The sequence below is a fragment of the Diceros bicornis genome, chromosome 28, assembly GCF_020826845.1.
Source record: "Diceros bicornis minor isolate mBicDic1 chromosome 28, mDicBic1.mat.cur, whole genome shotgun sequence".
NCBI classification, from domain to species: Eukaryota; Metazoa; Chordata; class Mammalia; order Perissodactyla; family Rhinocerotidae; genus Diceros; species Diceros bicornis.
Genome location: NC_080767.1, coordinates 28,876,706 through 28,893,717, shown reverse-complemented (window position 1 = coordinate 28,893,717; position 17,012 = coordinate 28,876,706). Strand labels below are relative to the sequence as shown.

General features: G+C 56.7%; 1 protein-coding gene across 9 annotated transcripts in view; it reads right to left on the bottom strand.

Moving 5' to 3' along the window:
• DAB2IP (DAB2 interacting protein) overlaps positions 1 to 17,012 on the bottom strand; it is a 168,893-nt gene that overhangs the window by 36,320 nt on the left and 115,561 nt on the right. The window contains exon 1 of one of the 9 annotated variants that reach the window (XM_058523929.1): positions 9,978 to 10,428. The exons of 6 other annotated variants lie outside the window; for them this stretch is intronic. In XM_058523929.1, the coding sequence (XP_058379912.1) occupies positions 9,978 to 10,162 (185 nt within the window). In that variant the 5' untranslated portion in view covers positions 10,163 to 10,428. Of the gene's footprint in view, positions 1 to 5,067; positions 5,438 to 9,977; positions 10,429 to 17,012 lie in introns of those variants that run through there. 2 more of the 9 variants (XM_058523930.1, XM_058523931.1) reach the window with 2 other exon arrangements.

Sequence of the window (17,012 nt, the reverse complement as noted above, 5' to 3'; positions counted from 1 at the left end):
GGAGTGAAAGCTGGGATCCTGGTCACCCTCTGTTGGACAGTCCTAGTGCCTCCCTCTTGCTGGCCAGGCCTGGAGGCCCAGCGTCCAGTCAGCCCAGTGCGCCAGCAGGGCCCATCCCTCTCACCGAGAGGGAGAGGAAGAGCCTGGCCAGGGAGTCCTGGACTCCTGCCCAGGTCTACTCTTAATCTGCCTGTGACCCTGGGCCCACCCCTCTTCCCTTGGACCCACAGACAAGCTGCCTGACCATGAACACACTCCCTCCTCTTTCTAGGCTGCTGTTCCCTCACCTGCTGAGCTACTTCAGAGAGCGCCACAAAACCCCGACACTCAACTCCCTCTCAACATAAGGGATCCCATACTAACTACCACGACTATTGCTACTGCCACTACCACCTGTAACATCGTCAGAGTGACCCCTCACTGCTGCCTGCTGGCGACTTGGGCCACAAGGCTTGGGGAGGACCAGGTATGTAGGGGTGCCGGTTCTGGGCCCGGAACAGGAGAGTCACCCTCAGCATCCTGACCAAACCCCCTCCCTACCCTTTCCAGTGTGACTGTGCAGCCTAATGGAGTTTTCAGAAAACACCTGGGAACACATTTACCTCTCCACGTCTTATTTCTTTTTTGGGGCGGGGGGCAAGGGACACACAGAGAGAGAAGAAACAAAAAACTTTCCATCTAATCCCCCAAGTCACCCTGCAGCCCGAATAACTTCAGGTTTTTAATCAATAGCTGTCAGACTTGTCAAATTACTTCGGGGACCGCAAAGCAGTTTTTAAACATTCATAAACCTCAGTAGAACAGCGAAGTGCCCTGAATTTTAACAGAAGAGAACCTGAGGAATACTCACTGAATAGGATGAGATTTGGGCAAATCGAAAGTGAGTCAAGGGCTAAGTGTCCCTCTTGCTTCTGAGTGGGGACAGCTCTTCGCCCCCTCCCTGGTCCCCAGGGGAAACCGCCACACCTGGCCCGGCCGCTGAGCAAGATTAGGGAGGGTGACACCCCCAAACCCTAAGCCTCCCAGCCCCAGGAACATAGCATCCAGGGCTCTGGCCCCAGCCTCGTCTGCCACAACCCTGACTGGCCCTCTGCCCGACTGCCCTTCCCCAGCCTCTCCACTCAGACAACTCCTGAGCCGGTTCAAGGCCCTGGCCGGGGTGTTCCCTCCCTGTGAGCTCAGTCTGTGCCCGTCTCCTCCTCATACTGTGAACACACCATGCATCCCCTTGGTCCCACAGATCACACCGCCGAGTGTGGGACTGGTTTCTGACTGGTTCCCCCAGCCCTACCCAGGACCATAAACATCTCCAACAGCTGCTGCAGGCCCTGGGGACTCATGACCCAAGTGGGGAAAGATGATGAAATAAGAAAAATGAGCTGAAAACCAAGGGCTTCTACTCCCCAAGGAAGCCACTTCCCCTCTGGCCTATCTAATTCCTCCCAGCTCTCCACCTCCAGGAAGCCCTCCTAGGCTCAGCCAGCCCCCCCCATAGAATGTGAGAGTTGGGGCAGAGGCAGCATCTTCTTCCCTTTCATCTCCTCTACCCAAGACCCGGGCGCCATGCCATGTGGCGTTCTAGTGCTGTGCAGGCCGTTCATGTTAGGATGACAAGGTGATCTGGGGAATGTCCTTCCCCCATCCCTGGTCACCAGGCTTCCTGCCTCAACCAAGTACCAATCACTTGTCCACAGAGCTCCTGGTGCCATGCTGGTTGATGACTGGTCGAATGTGCTAAGGCCTCCTTCCTTAAAAACGAACACATGTAATAAAGCCCCGTGACTTTGGTCAAATTAATTGACTTGTATGTCTGTTTTCTCATCTGAAAATGGGGACGACACAGCCTTTGGTGCTACAGGGGTAACCTGACATGCAGTGAGCCCTCTGACCAGCCCTCTCGGCCTCTCCCAGGTATTCTGTCCCTTCTGCCCCGGCAGCACTTCTCTGGAGGCTCCTGGCTTCCCCTGGGCCCACCGACATTCCCAAGGTGCCTCTCACCCCGCCCAGGAAGCAAAGCCTCCCAGCCCTCCCCGTACATGGGCTCTCAAAAAGCCTCTCTGCCAAGTGACCCGAGAACCCAAGCCACTCCACCCACTAACCCCAACAACAGGCTGCAGCGTGCTGCCATTTTAAGTAGGCACCTCAAAGTCCCCATTTAAGGAGAGATGGACACATCTGGGAACAATCGCTGGCACCCTAGGTTCCAGCGCTGATGCTCACCTCCAGCCCTGCTGTCTCTTCAACTCCAGCCACCACTGGGGACAGAGGGGCTTTGTGGCCTCAGGCAGACAAGAAGCAAAGATGGGAAGGAGAAGGGGCGCTTGGCCGAGGGAGCACAGACCTCAGGGTTGGCCTCTCCTGCACCTTGGCTTCCTCGCCTGACAAATGGGCTGCCCCAACCTCCTGCCAGAGCCTGCTGGAGGTCTGTTACGGGCTGAGTTAATCCTGCACCTCAGTACAGTTACTGAGCACCTGATGTCAGGCTGAGCCGAGGGCCTTGGGGCCCGCCTCCCCATTCCTCTCAAAGCCCGGAGTGTGGGAGTCCCTGCGGGGCATCAGTGCTCTGCTTCCCAGACTGTAACTAGCGGAGACAGCCAGGAAGGTTCAAAAGCAGCAAAACAGCAGGAAAGGGTGGTTGCCAGCAAGCCACAGCTCTCAGAACACCGGCAAAGGCAGAAACTCAGAGAAACGAAGTCAGAGAAGACTGGGGTGTGGCTGCTGACTTCCTCCTGCTCCTGGGGACCATGCCTCAGAGACATCTGCGGCTCTCCGGGACCTGCCTCACACATCGCTGTGCGCCCACGCACCTGGGAAGTGCACGAGGCAGGCACTGGCTCTGCATTTAGTGGACCCACGGCTCTGACCCTCACACAGCCCAGCCGCCCAACTACAGTTAAGGAAACTGAGGCTCCCAGACCTCCAAGGGCTTCCTCAGGCCCAGACAGTGTGACAGACTCCAAGAGCCCACCCTCTTTTCCCACCCCACTATGGCTGACCCTAGGATAAGCTCGGCCTGTCATTTGCCACGTGGCCCATGGGATTCCAACCAATAAAGCCACACACTTTAAATACAGCTTCTAAGGTACGTCCCAACCCAGCAGCACAGGCCTGCTCAGCCCCGTCCAGAGCCAGTCACACGGGGCTGCCCACCTCCGCTCAGAACACTCCTAGCAGCCAAGTCCCCCTTATCCATCAATGTCCGGCTCAAAGATCACCACCTCCATGACGCCTGCCCCAGCAGAACTGACAGCTCCCTCCAGGGTTTGCCCCGATGCACCCACTCTGAGTACACCAGGAAGCAGAGGCTCAGAGAGGTCCAGGAGCTTGCCCAAGGTCACAGTCCACAGGCACCAGGGCAGGGCTGGAGGCCTGGCATCTGGGCTCCAACTCCAAATGCTCTGCACTGTCTGTCAATGCCTTAGGCTTTCACCAAACCTAAAGAAGTCACGTGATCAAATGTATCCACTTTCAAGTAACTTACAGGCATCCTGGTTCACCAGAAGTGTACTGAGCCCAGTTTCTGTCTCCTTCCTCTGCGTGACGCTGGGCAGATCATGTCCCATCTGGAACATGGTGGGAAGGACCTCTAGTCGGCCCGAGTCCGATCCATCGCCAGCCCCACCACAGCAGTGGTAGTGAAGGGGGTTAGGACCAAGGGACGTGGAGACTCGGCTGTACCAAGCCAAATCCCTGACTTCCCCAGTAATCACTGCCATAAAAGAGTGATCTGGCTCCTGACAACTGTTTCAAATGTTTAAGCTTGAGCAAAACACACTCCAGGCCCAGACACAGCCTTCCTGGTCTTTTACCACCTCAGCCTGGATCAGGAATGACACAGGGAGGGAGAGGGAGGGAAGAAAGGAGTCCTGCTGGGGGCGGGGCTGGGGGCGCTGGGCCAGAGATGACACAGCCCCCAAAGCCCCGCACAGCCCCACCCAGCCCAGCTCAGGGTTCCGCGACTCCGAGCAAAGGCCAAGCTCCTCAGCTCAGAAACTTCCCGGCAGTTCCCAGCACTTCCCGGTCATCAGAGGAGCGGGCCAGAGGGGCCATGGGGGCTGGCTTGCAGAAAGGAGCGACTGACACCGATTTCCTTTCTTTTTAAAAAATAGAAACAGCAACAACACTTCTCGGTTTCTCCCTTTTCGGCGGGGCTATCCTAATTGCTTCCACATTCTGGGCGGGCTGTAGATGTCTGCAGAGGAGCAGACACACGGTCCCTGGGGAACTCCTGAGCCCCTCCCAAGGCTGGGCAGCTGTGACAGCCCCTCTGACCGGCGCTCCCCCCCGATCCCACTGAGGTCTCCCTGGGCCCAGGAGGCTGGTCGGCGGCCCTGCAGCCTCCCTCCTTCCCAGCCTCCCTCATTCCAACCTCCCTTCAGGTCACTCAGGCCACTCACCATCCCACAGCGCGGCCACCAGGCTCACCAGGCTGGGAAACCGAGGGGCCAGACTAGCCACCCTGTTGCCCGCTGTCCCCACTCCACTCTGGTCCTAGACATACCACTGCGGCCCTGTCCACGGGGACTAATCACGGCTAGTTAAACAAAGGCTAAGTTCCAACTCTTTGTAATGTGCTTTTAAAGGGCCAGTGTCCCACTCGGGGCTGCTGGGGACTTAAAGGCACAGATCTCTTTTTCTGTAAGGAAATAAGACAGCAAAAAACCAAACACATCCCCCAAAAGTCATGATCAGATTGGAGGCCTTGGACTTTTAAGGAAGACTTTAGACAAAATGCAGAACAGTAAAAATCCACATTTCACTCGAAGGTCCCAAAGAACCCCAAACAATGAGGCTGCATCTCCAGAGCAAGAGCAGGAACGGCAGCCGTTTTAAGCACTATGTGCCGGGCACGGCGCTCACGCTGCCCAGCACCGTCTCATTATTCCTCACAACCACTCCACAGGACAGGCAGCACCTTGACCCCGTCTCACAGGCAAGGAAGCTGTGGGCAGAGGCTCCCAACGCACCCAGGACTGCACACAAGCCTGCAGCAAGGCCAGGGCACGCCCACGTGAAGTCGCCAAAGCCAAGATTCTTCCTTCTGCCTGCTCCCGCCCAGACACCCACCTGTTACACATCCACAGCATCCTTCCTTCATGGGGAAAATGCAGGGCGTGAGGATAAGGAATCATTTGTTGCAGATGCCCAACCACTGGGCTTTCAGTCTGAGACTCAAAACCCTGTGAGAGGTTCTGTTCCTTCCCACTTCTTACAGATGAGAAGACTGGAAATTGTGACCTGATAATACGAAAGGGGACTGACAGACAGACGCTGGGTAAAGCTGAGGCATGGGAAAAGGAGGCAAGAGGAGGATGAGCAGGGAGAAGAGGCGGGTCTGCAGCCTTGCAGGGGTGAGGCACTTGACACCCAGGCCCTCAACCCTTCCTGGACAGGCTGTATGGCCAGAGGAGGGGGCAAGTGAGGGGGGCTGGGGCAGGCGAGGGGAGCCATCATTCCAAGCCCAGGGCTCAGGCAAGCACTGTCCACAGGAATGGAAGGGCTGCAGGGATGAGGACTCTCCTGGGGCCCTGAGGCTCCAAGGGTAGGTGGGGCCTGCCGAGCTGCTAGATTAGGAGTGGGCAGGAGAGAGGAAAGGAGAGACTTGACCACCTGGGCCTCAGAACCTGGTCTAGCAAGCCGTCCAAAAAAGGTGGGCCATTTCCTGGCTCCTAGAGTGGCTGGGCACGCAACAGGTGCTGTACGGCCATCCTCCATCAGAAAGGGCAAGGCCAGGCGGAGTCCTCGGGCCTAACTCTGGGGGCTGGGTCATTCAAGGGTTTACCATCCTCCTTCTGTTTCTATGGAGCCTGGCAGTCAAAGGAGCTTAAAGCTGTGTAGCCTGGTTCTTAAGAACATGGGCTCTGAAGCCAGACTGTCCAAGTTCAAATCTGGGCTGGGCCACTTGCAACCTGTGTGTTCTTGGACAAGTTAAGTCACCTCTCCAGGCCTCTCTGTTTCCCCCTCTGTAAAATGGGCAATAATAATGATAGTACTTAACCTCACAGGGCTGCTGTGAGGTGTCAATGAGCTACAGAACAAAGCCTGGCTCAGAGTGAGCACTTAATAAAGGCCAGCCAGATTAGCTAGAGTGAAGGAGGCTGCCCATGATATGCTAGGAGGCACACAGCAGGAAACTAGCATCCGGGGTAGTGACCCTAGGCAAGTCACTTCTTTCTCTGGGCCTCAGTTTCTTTCTGTAAAAAAGAGGGGGTCCAATTGAGACCCTCAGTGACTACCAGGCAGGACCATCCTCTAGCACCTCTCAGATGTACTCCCTGCCCCAGAAGGAGGCAGGCCAGAAGGCCATCAAGACTGAGGAAGGCTGGGTTGTGGTCCAAATCCTCTGAATCCTGCAAACAACCTGCCTCCACTCTGCCCTCAGGCTAACTGGGGTCAGCTGGGTAGGGGAGGGAATCAAGGGTGCAAAGCCACATGGCCTGTCGGGAGGCAGCATAAGGGGCCATCTCTCCAGGTGGAGCCCAGCCCCACACCGGCTGCTCTGGGTCTCGTCTCCCCACTCCCTGGTGAGCGGGCAGGCCCTCTCCTCCTCAGGTGTCTCCCATGGGCGGTGCTGCAGCTGAGCTCGCTTTCCCGTGGGGGGTTCTGCAGCAGCCATACAAGCCACTGCTGCACAAACAGCCTCCCAGAAGCTGGGGGCTCCCTTGGCCCCAAGAGCCCCCAAGCCTTGACCAGGTTCAAGGCCTGCCTCATTCTGTCTCCCTGGAGCCTAAAGCAAGCAACTGGTGTGCATGCTGAGGGAGGGGAGGGGGTGTGGAGCCCCAGAGCAAACAGGTGGTTAGGAGGCAGGAGAAATGCCCTGTGGCTCCGGCAGACACATGGCCACCATTCCTGAGGGGCAGTGGGAGAGCCACGGGGTTAAGTGGTCATTGAGGGGTGGCCTGATTGGGAGTCTGCAGACCTGTCCAGCAATTCTGGTTGGGTTACTCAGCAACTGTGAACTCTGGGCAAGTCCTTTCACTTTTCTGAGCCTCAGTTTCTTCCTGTGTAACATGAGGAAATAACACACTATCCGCTACAGATAACAGATTTAAAGACGCTGGCCAACCACATGCAGAGAAAGCATTTAACAAACTACCTGGGAGCCCAAAGACTCAAATATCTGAGAGTCATTCATTCAACAGATATTGAGAACCCACCTAGGGATCAGCAGATCTCAGGTTGTCCCCAACCCTACACTGTCCCCCCAAGCCAAACACATTCTAAACTCCCCCCACAGCCAGCCTAGCCTTGGGAGAGCCACCAAAATATCCTGAAAAAGATCTCAAACTTCTCTGGAAGCCAAACACACAAAGGAGCCTTCCAGAGCAAAGCCAGTAGTGTAAATGAGCGCAGCTCCACAGGCTCTTCTTTAGGGGCCTTGGACCGAGAGAGAGATGGGGCAGGGAGAGGGGGCGGATAGGGTCAGGAGACTCCACATGAGCTAGAAAGAGTGAAACACGATAGGGCAGGTAAGAGCTCAGAGAGCTGTTAGAGCTCAATTTGGGGAGCCCACCCTAGCCCTCCAAATCAGAATCTCTGGGGGTTCTGCTCAGAGGATCCTGACGCAAGCCCAAGGCGAGACCCACTGGGTGAGCCGCTGGTAAGTGAGCCACCGGAGATGAGAACAAGTGAGCCCCTCACGTGACCCCCCTCAGCTTCCCAGACTGGCCAGTTCTCCCAGCGCGTCCCTGACACTGCTGCCTCCTCTTCTAGTCACCTCTTTCTATTCAACACACCTGTCCTGACCCCAGCAGTTCTCCTCAAGGGCCCTAAGGGCCTCCAGGGGGCCAAAGCCAACCACTGTTTCTGTCCTCTCCTCACTCGACAGACAGCTGGCTCCCTCCCTGAAACGCAGGCCCCCCACTCTCGGGCGTTCCCCCTCCCTCACAGGCCACTGCTCTCCTCTTCTTTTCTGGTACCTCAACCCCTCTCCTCCAGGTGCTGGAGTTTCTCAGGCTCTGACTTGGAGGCACTCTTCAGGATAACTTCCCTTGGGTGATTTCATCCACTCCAGTGTGTTCAAGACTCCAGCCCTCCCGCCTCTGAGCTCCACAGTCACATATCTAAATGCTGGCCTGATGTCTCCTGGACGCCTCACAGAACCTCCCGCCTGACTGAAATGCCCCAACTGGAGCTCCGTCTCAGTGGCGAAAGCCAGGAGCGTCCAAGCCAGGACCCCTCCCTTCCCCTGCCTTCAGAATCCACTCCATCAGCAAATCCTACTGCTCTCTCCTCCAAAATCTCTCACCCCCGTCCACTCCTCACCACCTGCCCTGGCGGCCTGACCCAGCTCCCCTACTCCCTACCAGGGAGTCAGAGGGGCCCTTTAGAAATGCAAATCGGCTAGAAACCCTTCAATTACTCCCTCCAGCACTCCGAATAAATCCAAACTCCTCCCCAGGTGAGGAAGTCGGCAGGAGTGGCCGGCCTACCCTCTGACCTCATCCAGCAGCCCCCACCCCCCTGAAGCCTCGCTTTCCCGCCTTGGGGACTTTGTACCTGCTGCTCCCTCAGCGGGAGCTCTCGCTCCACCCCCATCTCCGAAAGGCGGCTTCTGCTGTCTTTTAGAACTCAGTCCTCCCCACCCCCATTACTCCCCACTGAAACACTTGGCTTGTTTCCTTCACAGCATCTTGCTCATTCAGCCAGCAAATGTTTATTAAGTGCAAACTCTGTGCCAGGCACTATTTTAGGCCCTGGGAATCCAGGTGCTGAACAAAGCAGACGAGAAGCCCTGACTTAACGTTTCAGTAGGGGAATTTCACCCAACGTGGAACTACTTATCTGTCTCTCCACTCATTTACGATTATCTGTCTCTCCTGCTGGAAGGTAAGCTCTGTACGGCCAAGGGCTCTGTCGCATTTCTGCGTCTTAAGGGAGGGTCTGGCACCATGTAAGAGCTCAGTATTTATGAAATAAAAATGCAAAAACAAAAAACAGGGCAGCAAAAGAACCAAACCCAGAACGAAACAGGAGTCAAGAGTCGAGCCCTGGCTGCCTGCTTCGGCCAATGCCTCTCACTGTAACGCCTCAGCCTTTCGGAGGGACAGGCTGGATGCACGAGTGGCAGCTGTGGTTAACGGCTGCAGAGCAGAGGGATGACTGACGGCCGGCACAGTCAGGGAAGGCTGCCTGAAGAGGTGAAGTCTGAACAAGGGCAATCCCCTACCACGCCCCACCCTCAATCTAGGGAGAGAGAGGAAAACAAATTTGTGTTTCAGGGCTCCGATGTTCTTTATTCTAGTTGGAAAAAAGAAAAAAACCTTGCTCCAAAAAACTCTTTACTTTTTATTAGTGTCTGGATCAATACAAGTTTTAGGAGTAAAGCTTCTCTCCTGCAATACTAACCACCAGAACAGGCTAGGATTATTAAATCTGTCTCCAAGAGGCAGCGGCTGGGAGCGCCAGCAGCTCTGCCCTTCTGCTCACCTGCGCTGGGAGCCCCCGGCTAAGGGAACAGCAGCCTGAGGACCCTCACCGGCTCCGCAGCCGGAGGTCAAAGCTGCCTCCTTACAGCCCACTTTGCCCACCCCGCCAGGCCCCTGGACCTAGACCACCTTTCAGGTGCCCCACAGCCTTGCTTGCTTTGTTCTGTTCAGCCCTGCGTTCATGGGCTTCTCTCCACCACCCTCCCATGACTTGAAGCTCCTGGAGGACAGGGCTGGATTCCCTGCAACCCCAGCCTCCACCTTCACTCATCCTCCTAAGCCCCTGGGGGCGTCTCCCATTCAGTCCCCGGGGCCAGCCTGAGGGCTGAGCTGCTCAGAGGGGCCCGGGCGACCTGTTGACTGAGGCAGCACACCAAGGAGGCCCTGGTGGGACGGCCCTGCTGCAAGGGCGAGTGGGGCCCAGGCTTGGCCTCCTTGGAGAAACAGCCCCACGCCCTCCAGCTCTGACCTACTCCCATTCGAGGCCTGCTCACCCACCTGGGAGGAAGTTTCCTGAGCCCCCTTCCCCCCACAGAACCACCCACAGACCTTGGTGACTGGAGCGCAAGCTTCTTGACTGACCTGGGTCTGGGCACCAGGCACCAGGGAGCCAGATCCGGCTTGTGAGGATGGCCAGGTCTCCACAGAACAGCTCCTCCAGCCCGGCCCAGGATACTGCCTAGGTTGTCACCGAGGAGTCCAAGGCCACAGAGGCCCATTCCCGAGGATGGCATCCACCCAGGTGCCTCTCCTGGCCAGATCAGGGGACCTCTCAGCCCCGGCCGGCATCTAAGAAGTATGCCTGGGCGGGCTTCCCCTTCCCACAAAGCACACGCCAAATCTGTCTTCCAAGTTGAAATTTCAAAAATGACTTAAAAAAACACAGTGGTGACAACATCTAGAGATTTCCGGGTCCTCCTGGGAACAAGTGGAAAATTACAGTCTTCCAAACAGGTAACCACATGGCACAACCTCCAGGGCCAAAAAGTCTTGAAGGACGCCTGAAAACAAACACTCGGCAGGTCTCCCTCCTGGGGCATGCGACTCTGGGTCAGGGAAGTTGGAAGAGCCCCAGGGAGGTCCCTTCCAGGCTCCTCCCTAAAGTGCTGACCCCACCCAGGGTTATATGCTGGCCGGAGTCCCGCCTCCGGGCCTTTGCACTTGCCAATTCTTCTGCTGGCTGTAGCTCCAGGCAAGGCTGGTTTTTCCTCATTCTGGTCTCAGATCAAATGTGGCTTCCTAGAAGAGGCCATTGCTACCATTCTGGCTAAGGGAGCAACTTCCACCTCCGCCCCCAAGTTATCACCCTGCTTCACCTTCCTCTTAGCACTGATCTGAAATCCTCTAGTCTGGCCCGGCTCTTTCCCCACCACGAGAATGTCAGGTTCACACGAGAACAGGGGCCTGCTGACCCTGGTCAGCCAGGCACAAAGTAGGCGCTAACAGATGTCTGGAATGAATAAACCTATCTTTCTGGCTGGTCTGAGACGGGCCAGCCAAGCTGTGTTAGTGGGAGCGGGGGTACCCGAAAGACTTGGGGGCGCGCCAAAACAAGCTCTCCCCTACCCGGCTCCAGCAGCTCCCGCTCTGGAGCATTCCAGGCTCGCCCCGCCCCGCCCCGCCCCGTGCGCTCTCCTGGCCGGAAGCGGCCAGCTGGACATTCTGCGGCCAGCTGCCCCCAGCTGCAACCACTCTCGGCTCTGAGCTGGGGCTGGGCTGCTGCTGCGCTCAGGCTGCCGGGGGCCGCCGGGCGGGGGCCGAGGCCCGGCCCCGCCCCCGCCCCCAACAAGGGCAAACACCCTCCCCCACACTTCCATTCAACGATTTTAAAATGCCAACACAGACGGAGGTGCAGACAAGGCCAGGGACTTGCCTACCAGGGTCAACCGGGCAGAAGGGATGCCCGGCCAAGGGGAAGCGGGGCTCCCGACCGCCCGCCAGACTCGGAACTAGATGGTGTTCCCCTAGCTGGGAAGAACGGGGCTCCCGGGCGCAGGCCTGGGTTCAGGTTTCCCCTCCTGTAGGAAAGCACCATGTCCTGGGCTGGGCCAGCAGGACGGAGGGGCAGAGAGGAGGCCAGCGGGTGAACCAGGTGAGCTGCCCAGGTTTGTGAATGCGACAGGGCAACGGGGTCAGACAGACCCGGTCAGACCCCTGGGCCCCCAGACTGCCTCACCCGCAGGGAGAGCCATCCTTGGTCACGCTCACACCGCCCTCACTCAGACGCAAACCGCTCTGGGAAGGGCACGGCCAGCCAACCTGACGTTTTGCCTAGGGTCACCCCCTTTCCCATCCCACAGAAACGTCTTCCGCTTATCGAGCCTCTACACACACGGGGCATGGCACCTCCTTCCCTCACAGCCACCATCCGCAGGGGCTCATCAAGCAGAGGCCTGGGGCCCAGAAGCCTCCACCAGGGTGGCTGTTGCACAACCTTCCAGCGCAACGGGATTAGGGATCCAGTCCCTCCATACAAATAGGGATGAACTGGCGGGTGGGAGCAGAGGGCCCCTGCCTGGGTCCTGTCTACTCCACGGCTTCTACATCCAGAGGCATCGCAAGCCCATGGCGGCTTCAGCCTGCTCCAGTCCCTTAGCAAAAACTGAGCTCCTGCCAAGGGCCAGACTGCCAGGCACCCACTCTGCAGGCAGGTGGGACTCTGCTGGGGCACCCGCAGGGCTGGCGAAGAGGTCCAGCTGTGGCCGCACAGCAACCCCTAACCCGGGAGGTACTGCACCCCACCCCCGGCCGTGTTCTCACTTAGGCTCAGTCCTCTTCTGGGTGGGCGGGGGGGGGGGGGGGGGATCCTGACCACAGGTAATCCAGCAATGCCGCCCCCTCCATCTGCATCTGCACACACCTCCAAAGCGCAGGGGACCCCTAGCCAGAGGAGCACTTACAGCGCTTCCCTTCCTTCTGAGGAGAGGGCATAGCTTCATCTGGGTCTATGCAATCTGCGTCTTAATAAAACTTCAAAACAGGGCAGAGGTGAGGCTGTAGTAACAGAGAAGCCCTGGGGCAGAAGCAGTCCCTTTGGCTCCCAGAGCAGCCTCAGCACCAGGGAAGCAGGGAGCAGAGCCCATCTCTGAGCACTCTTCCAAGGGGCAGGACCCTAGCAGGCCGCCCGCTTGAGCTCAATAATGGCAACAAACTGGTAAGGCAGATATTGTGACCACTTTACAGATGAAGAAATCAAGTCCAGAGAAGCTTAGTTACTTGCACAAGTTGACCCAGCTTCATCTGAAAGTAGATGTACCTTAGCCCAGACAACCATTTGCACCTATTACTGGTCCCCTCTTGTCTCTCTTCCCAATTCTAATACCGCCTCCTCCTGGAAGCTTTCCCAGATTTCCCCCAGGCAGGAAACCATCCCCACTGTTTGATCCACACAGTTCTAATATCTTGTTACAACAAAATAGGCTCCTATGACAGGGCCTCTGGCTCTGCATGACAGCTGTCACAGGAGGGGGTCACAAGCTAAAAAGAAATAAGACTGTTTCTGGGGGTCAGAAGACGTATGTCCCAAGTCAGGCTCCTACAGTCGTCAGCTGTGTGACCTTGAATAAGATGCTTCCTCTATACCCTTCTAGCCTCAGCGCAGAGGACTACATAACCTCTTGCAAGCTCCTTTCAGAGTCATCTTGAATAATATGTAAAAGTAGGGAGTGAGTACACAGTGACCATCCTTGGCCGTGCGCAGCTGGGGGATTTCAGAGGCTGCCCTGATCCAGTCGCTCCTGGTTCCAGCATCTCAAGTGACCCAGACTTCCCTAACCCTTAGGCCCCACCCCCACTGCACACTCCTCACCTTTACACCCTCCCCTCCAGCCACAGGCCCTCCTCTTCCCCGTTGCACACCCTGCCCTTTCTCACAGCCACAGCCTTGCTCCCACTGATCTCCCCTCCTGCCCCATGTCCAATTCTCATTCACCATTCAAGGCCCAGCTCAACCATCCCCACCTCAGGGGAGCCCTTCCCAGTGTCCCCAAGCACAGGAACCAGTGAGCTCTCTCACTCTCTCCCTGAATTCCCAGCCTGCCTCCCCCTCTCCGGGTCCTGCTGCCTGCCCTGTCAGGCCCTCCTTGGGGTCTATTCATCTCTGGTTCATCAGGTCCTGGGACTCAATAAATGTGTGATGGACAGACAAACCCTGCAGGTCAGTCTTCTTCCAAAAGCTCGGAGCCCAGACATCTCATCGTCTTTCCGATCTGAAGGTGTCTCACCAACTGGGCTAGGCTCTCTGGGGGACTCTGGAACCCTCCTCCGTCAAGAAGCTTCTCATTTTCTGGGGTGCAAGAGAGCCAGCCTCAAGATCATCAAGGAACACTTCCAGACAATGCTTGTACATCCCCTTGGGGAGAGACATACTCACATCCCGGGAGGGAGGACCTTTCCTGTGACCACACTCTCCTCTTTCTAGAGGCTGTGCAGAGGACCAAGGCCCTTTCAGGGCTGCCCAGAACTGCCTCAGCTAGAGGGAGGTGCTGCTGTCACCCACTGTCTCAGGATGAGTCTGCGAGACGGAGGCAGGCACAGGACCGACCAGGGAGGGATGCCCTGCACTGGAAAGTCAGCCCCAGGGTTCATGGACAAGGGCTTCTGAAGAGCCCACTGCTGTACTTCGCTGAAGGCGAGAAACAAACTTGGTGTTAGACTGAGGCCCAAGTCCGGGTAGCCATTTCTGTGCACCCCAGCTGTTAATTTATGTGAGCACATCTATGCTTGTGCAGTTTTATCATCACCAACAAATAACAAATGTGTCCCGGCACCTGCCATGTGCCAGACCCAGTGCTAGGTATTTTACATACATTATCTCACTTAATCCTCCAAAGAGCCATAGGCTGTGGGTATCCACAGTGACATATTCCTAAAATGAAGGTGAAGCACAGAGAGGTTGGAACAGCTGCCCACGGTCACACAGCTAGTTACTGGTGGGAGCTGCCATTCCAGGCCCCTCAACAATCTGGCCCCAGCCTGTCTTTCTGGTCTGAGCTGCCAGTGCTCACCATTCCAGAGCCTCTGTTCTCTGTCCCCACCTCTTGAGCTCCCCACTCGCCTTGTTTTGTGATGTGCGGGGTGGTTAATGTAAATTGCCAGCCTGCTGCTTCCCAATTCCCTCCCTCCTCCCCACATGCTCCATGGCCTCTGGCAGCTCAGACCCCCTCCTTCCTCCCATTAGGCCAGCCAGACTCCTGCCCCTCTCGATACCTTCTCCCCTCCCACCAGCCTGATTGCATCACCCCACCTGCCAGGCCCCCGACCAGTGTCTCATGGTAACGACTTCAGCTGGCAGAGAATCCTGGAACCTTTTCCCCTACAGTGATGTTGACATATGTTTGCTCAAAAAATGTAATGTTTCCATCAAAGCATTTAGGAGGAGTCAATTCCCACCCACGTGACACCTCCTCAGAAAAATATAGAGTAAATTTACTCGAATAAGCAATGAGACATGGTCAGCGTTTCTCTTTCTTGGCTGTCACGGTGCCAAGGGCTGGGCAACACCCAGCATGGTGTTCCCAGGACTGAATGCTCTCAACGGGAAGGGAGAGGGGACGGGTACAGCTTGTGAGCCTGTGACTGCTGGCCCCTATTGTACGGTATGCTGGGTCAGCTTGTGGTCGGTCCCCCTCATCCCTAAGCCCCGCCCCCAGAGACTCTAGTTCCACTGACCGTGCTCCCACCAGAGCCTAGCTTCTGTGTCTCTGACTAGGTCACCTACTGCCCTGTCCCCAAGTCCTGTCCCCCTCCCCACCGGAGTGCAGCCCTGCCCTCACAACTGTCACAGCATACCTACACCAGGCCCGACGTGCGAGTTCATACACATGCCCCCAAATTTCACCACGTCCTTGAAAGGTCAAAGAATTCAGACCTCCCGTGACTGTCCCCTTACCCACCCCTCCAACCCCTGGGACCAGCGATGGAGATGCAATGGGGGGATCCTGCTCCACCTCCAGCTTCCAACACTGCCAAAGAGGAGAGCCAATGCCAGGCACTATAACCTGGGTGGCTGGGGGTCAATGGTGGCTGGCTAGGTCCTAATTCATTCTAGCGTCACCACTGGCCAACTGGAGATGAACGTGGGGCCAGAGCACCGAGGCCTCGGGGACGGGCCAACCGTCTGTGGCAGAGAAGATGGAGGAGATGAGGGGAGGCCCACAGGCCACCTGTCCTCTCTTCTCCACATAAGCAGACAGCAATCCTGCAACGAGAGGGCACGTACAGCCTCTCCCAAGAGTCCCCAGAGCCCCGCCCTGAGATATTCCCTGCTGGAAAGTGGAGAGGAAGCGTCTGATGTCGTTTCCTACAGGTATCTTCTAAGAGTCTGTTGCAGGCACCTTGCAGTGTGCTGCTGCCGTGTCTGATACTAGCCTCCTCCCATGACATGTCTCAGGGAGGCCTCACTGTTCCCACTTTACAGATGGGAAGACAGGCCCACCAAGGTTAAACATCCAGTCCGAGGCCACACAGCTAGCAAGGGAGCGACCCCAGGATACACGCAGGTGAACAAGACATGCGGTCTCGACCTTCAAGAAGCTGGCAGTCCAGTGGGGGAGGGACGCATACAGACGTTAGTGCCAAACACAACACACTTACCAGGCTGTGGGCCCACAGGAAGCTGGGAAAGTATCCCGTGCAGGGCTTGGCCCACAGGGGCCCTATCATGACTGCAGGAACTCTATTTCCAGTTTTCCCATTTCCAATCGGGAAAGGTTTCACGGAGAGGAGGGCATCCCAGCACAGCCTCCTTCTGAGATTTGGGTTCCCCACCAAGCTCTGTGCCTGGCGCATAGTGCAAGGGAATGAATGTGGACAGATGGGTTAACCTCGGGTAGGCGCCTGGCATACGGTGTCCCATTTACATCACGACAGCCCGGCCCCGGGTAGTGTGTCACATTCTCGTGCCTCATTTACGAAATGAGGAGACAAGCACAGAGCAGTCGAGTACTCTGCTCCAAGTAACACGGCTAGTAAGGTCCCAGTCATGTCTGACTCTGAGGCCTGCCTTTCTAGCAAGCATTTAATTTCTCTGGGCCTTGATTTGCTCATCTGTAGAAACTCCAGTCAGAAACACCTCCACTGCAGACTGAAGGTGGGCATTAAATGCCCCATACCTGCAGCCTGGGTCCAGGAGGTGAGGACCACATGATTCCAGACCCTGCCCTGCTCCTGCAGCCTGTTAGCAGAGGGTCTCCTCTCTTCCCAAGTCAAGCTTGCCAAGGAATGGCCACCGATATGGAGTTCTAATTGGTGAGCCTGGCAGCACAGAGCCCAGCAACATGCCCGGTGGGTGATGGTGTTGCAGGGGAAACAGCTGAGCACAGCAAATATAGCCATTGACCCAATTCAGTTCTGTTCTGTCTTCAAGAAAATAATTGAGTTTAAATGAATAGGTTTCCCAGGTCCCCTCTGGCCTCAGGGAGGGTGGAAAGGGAGAGGGGGAGACAGGAACAGTTCCCAGGGCTCACTGTTGGTTATTTTTGAGTCATTAGGCCTGTGAAAGGTTTCTTTCTTTCCTTGGCGCCCAGTGGGGGTCGGACGTGGCTGGGAGACAGTGAAGTGGAGTGAAAACCACACAAGGTGGAC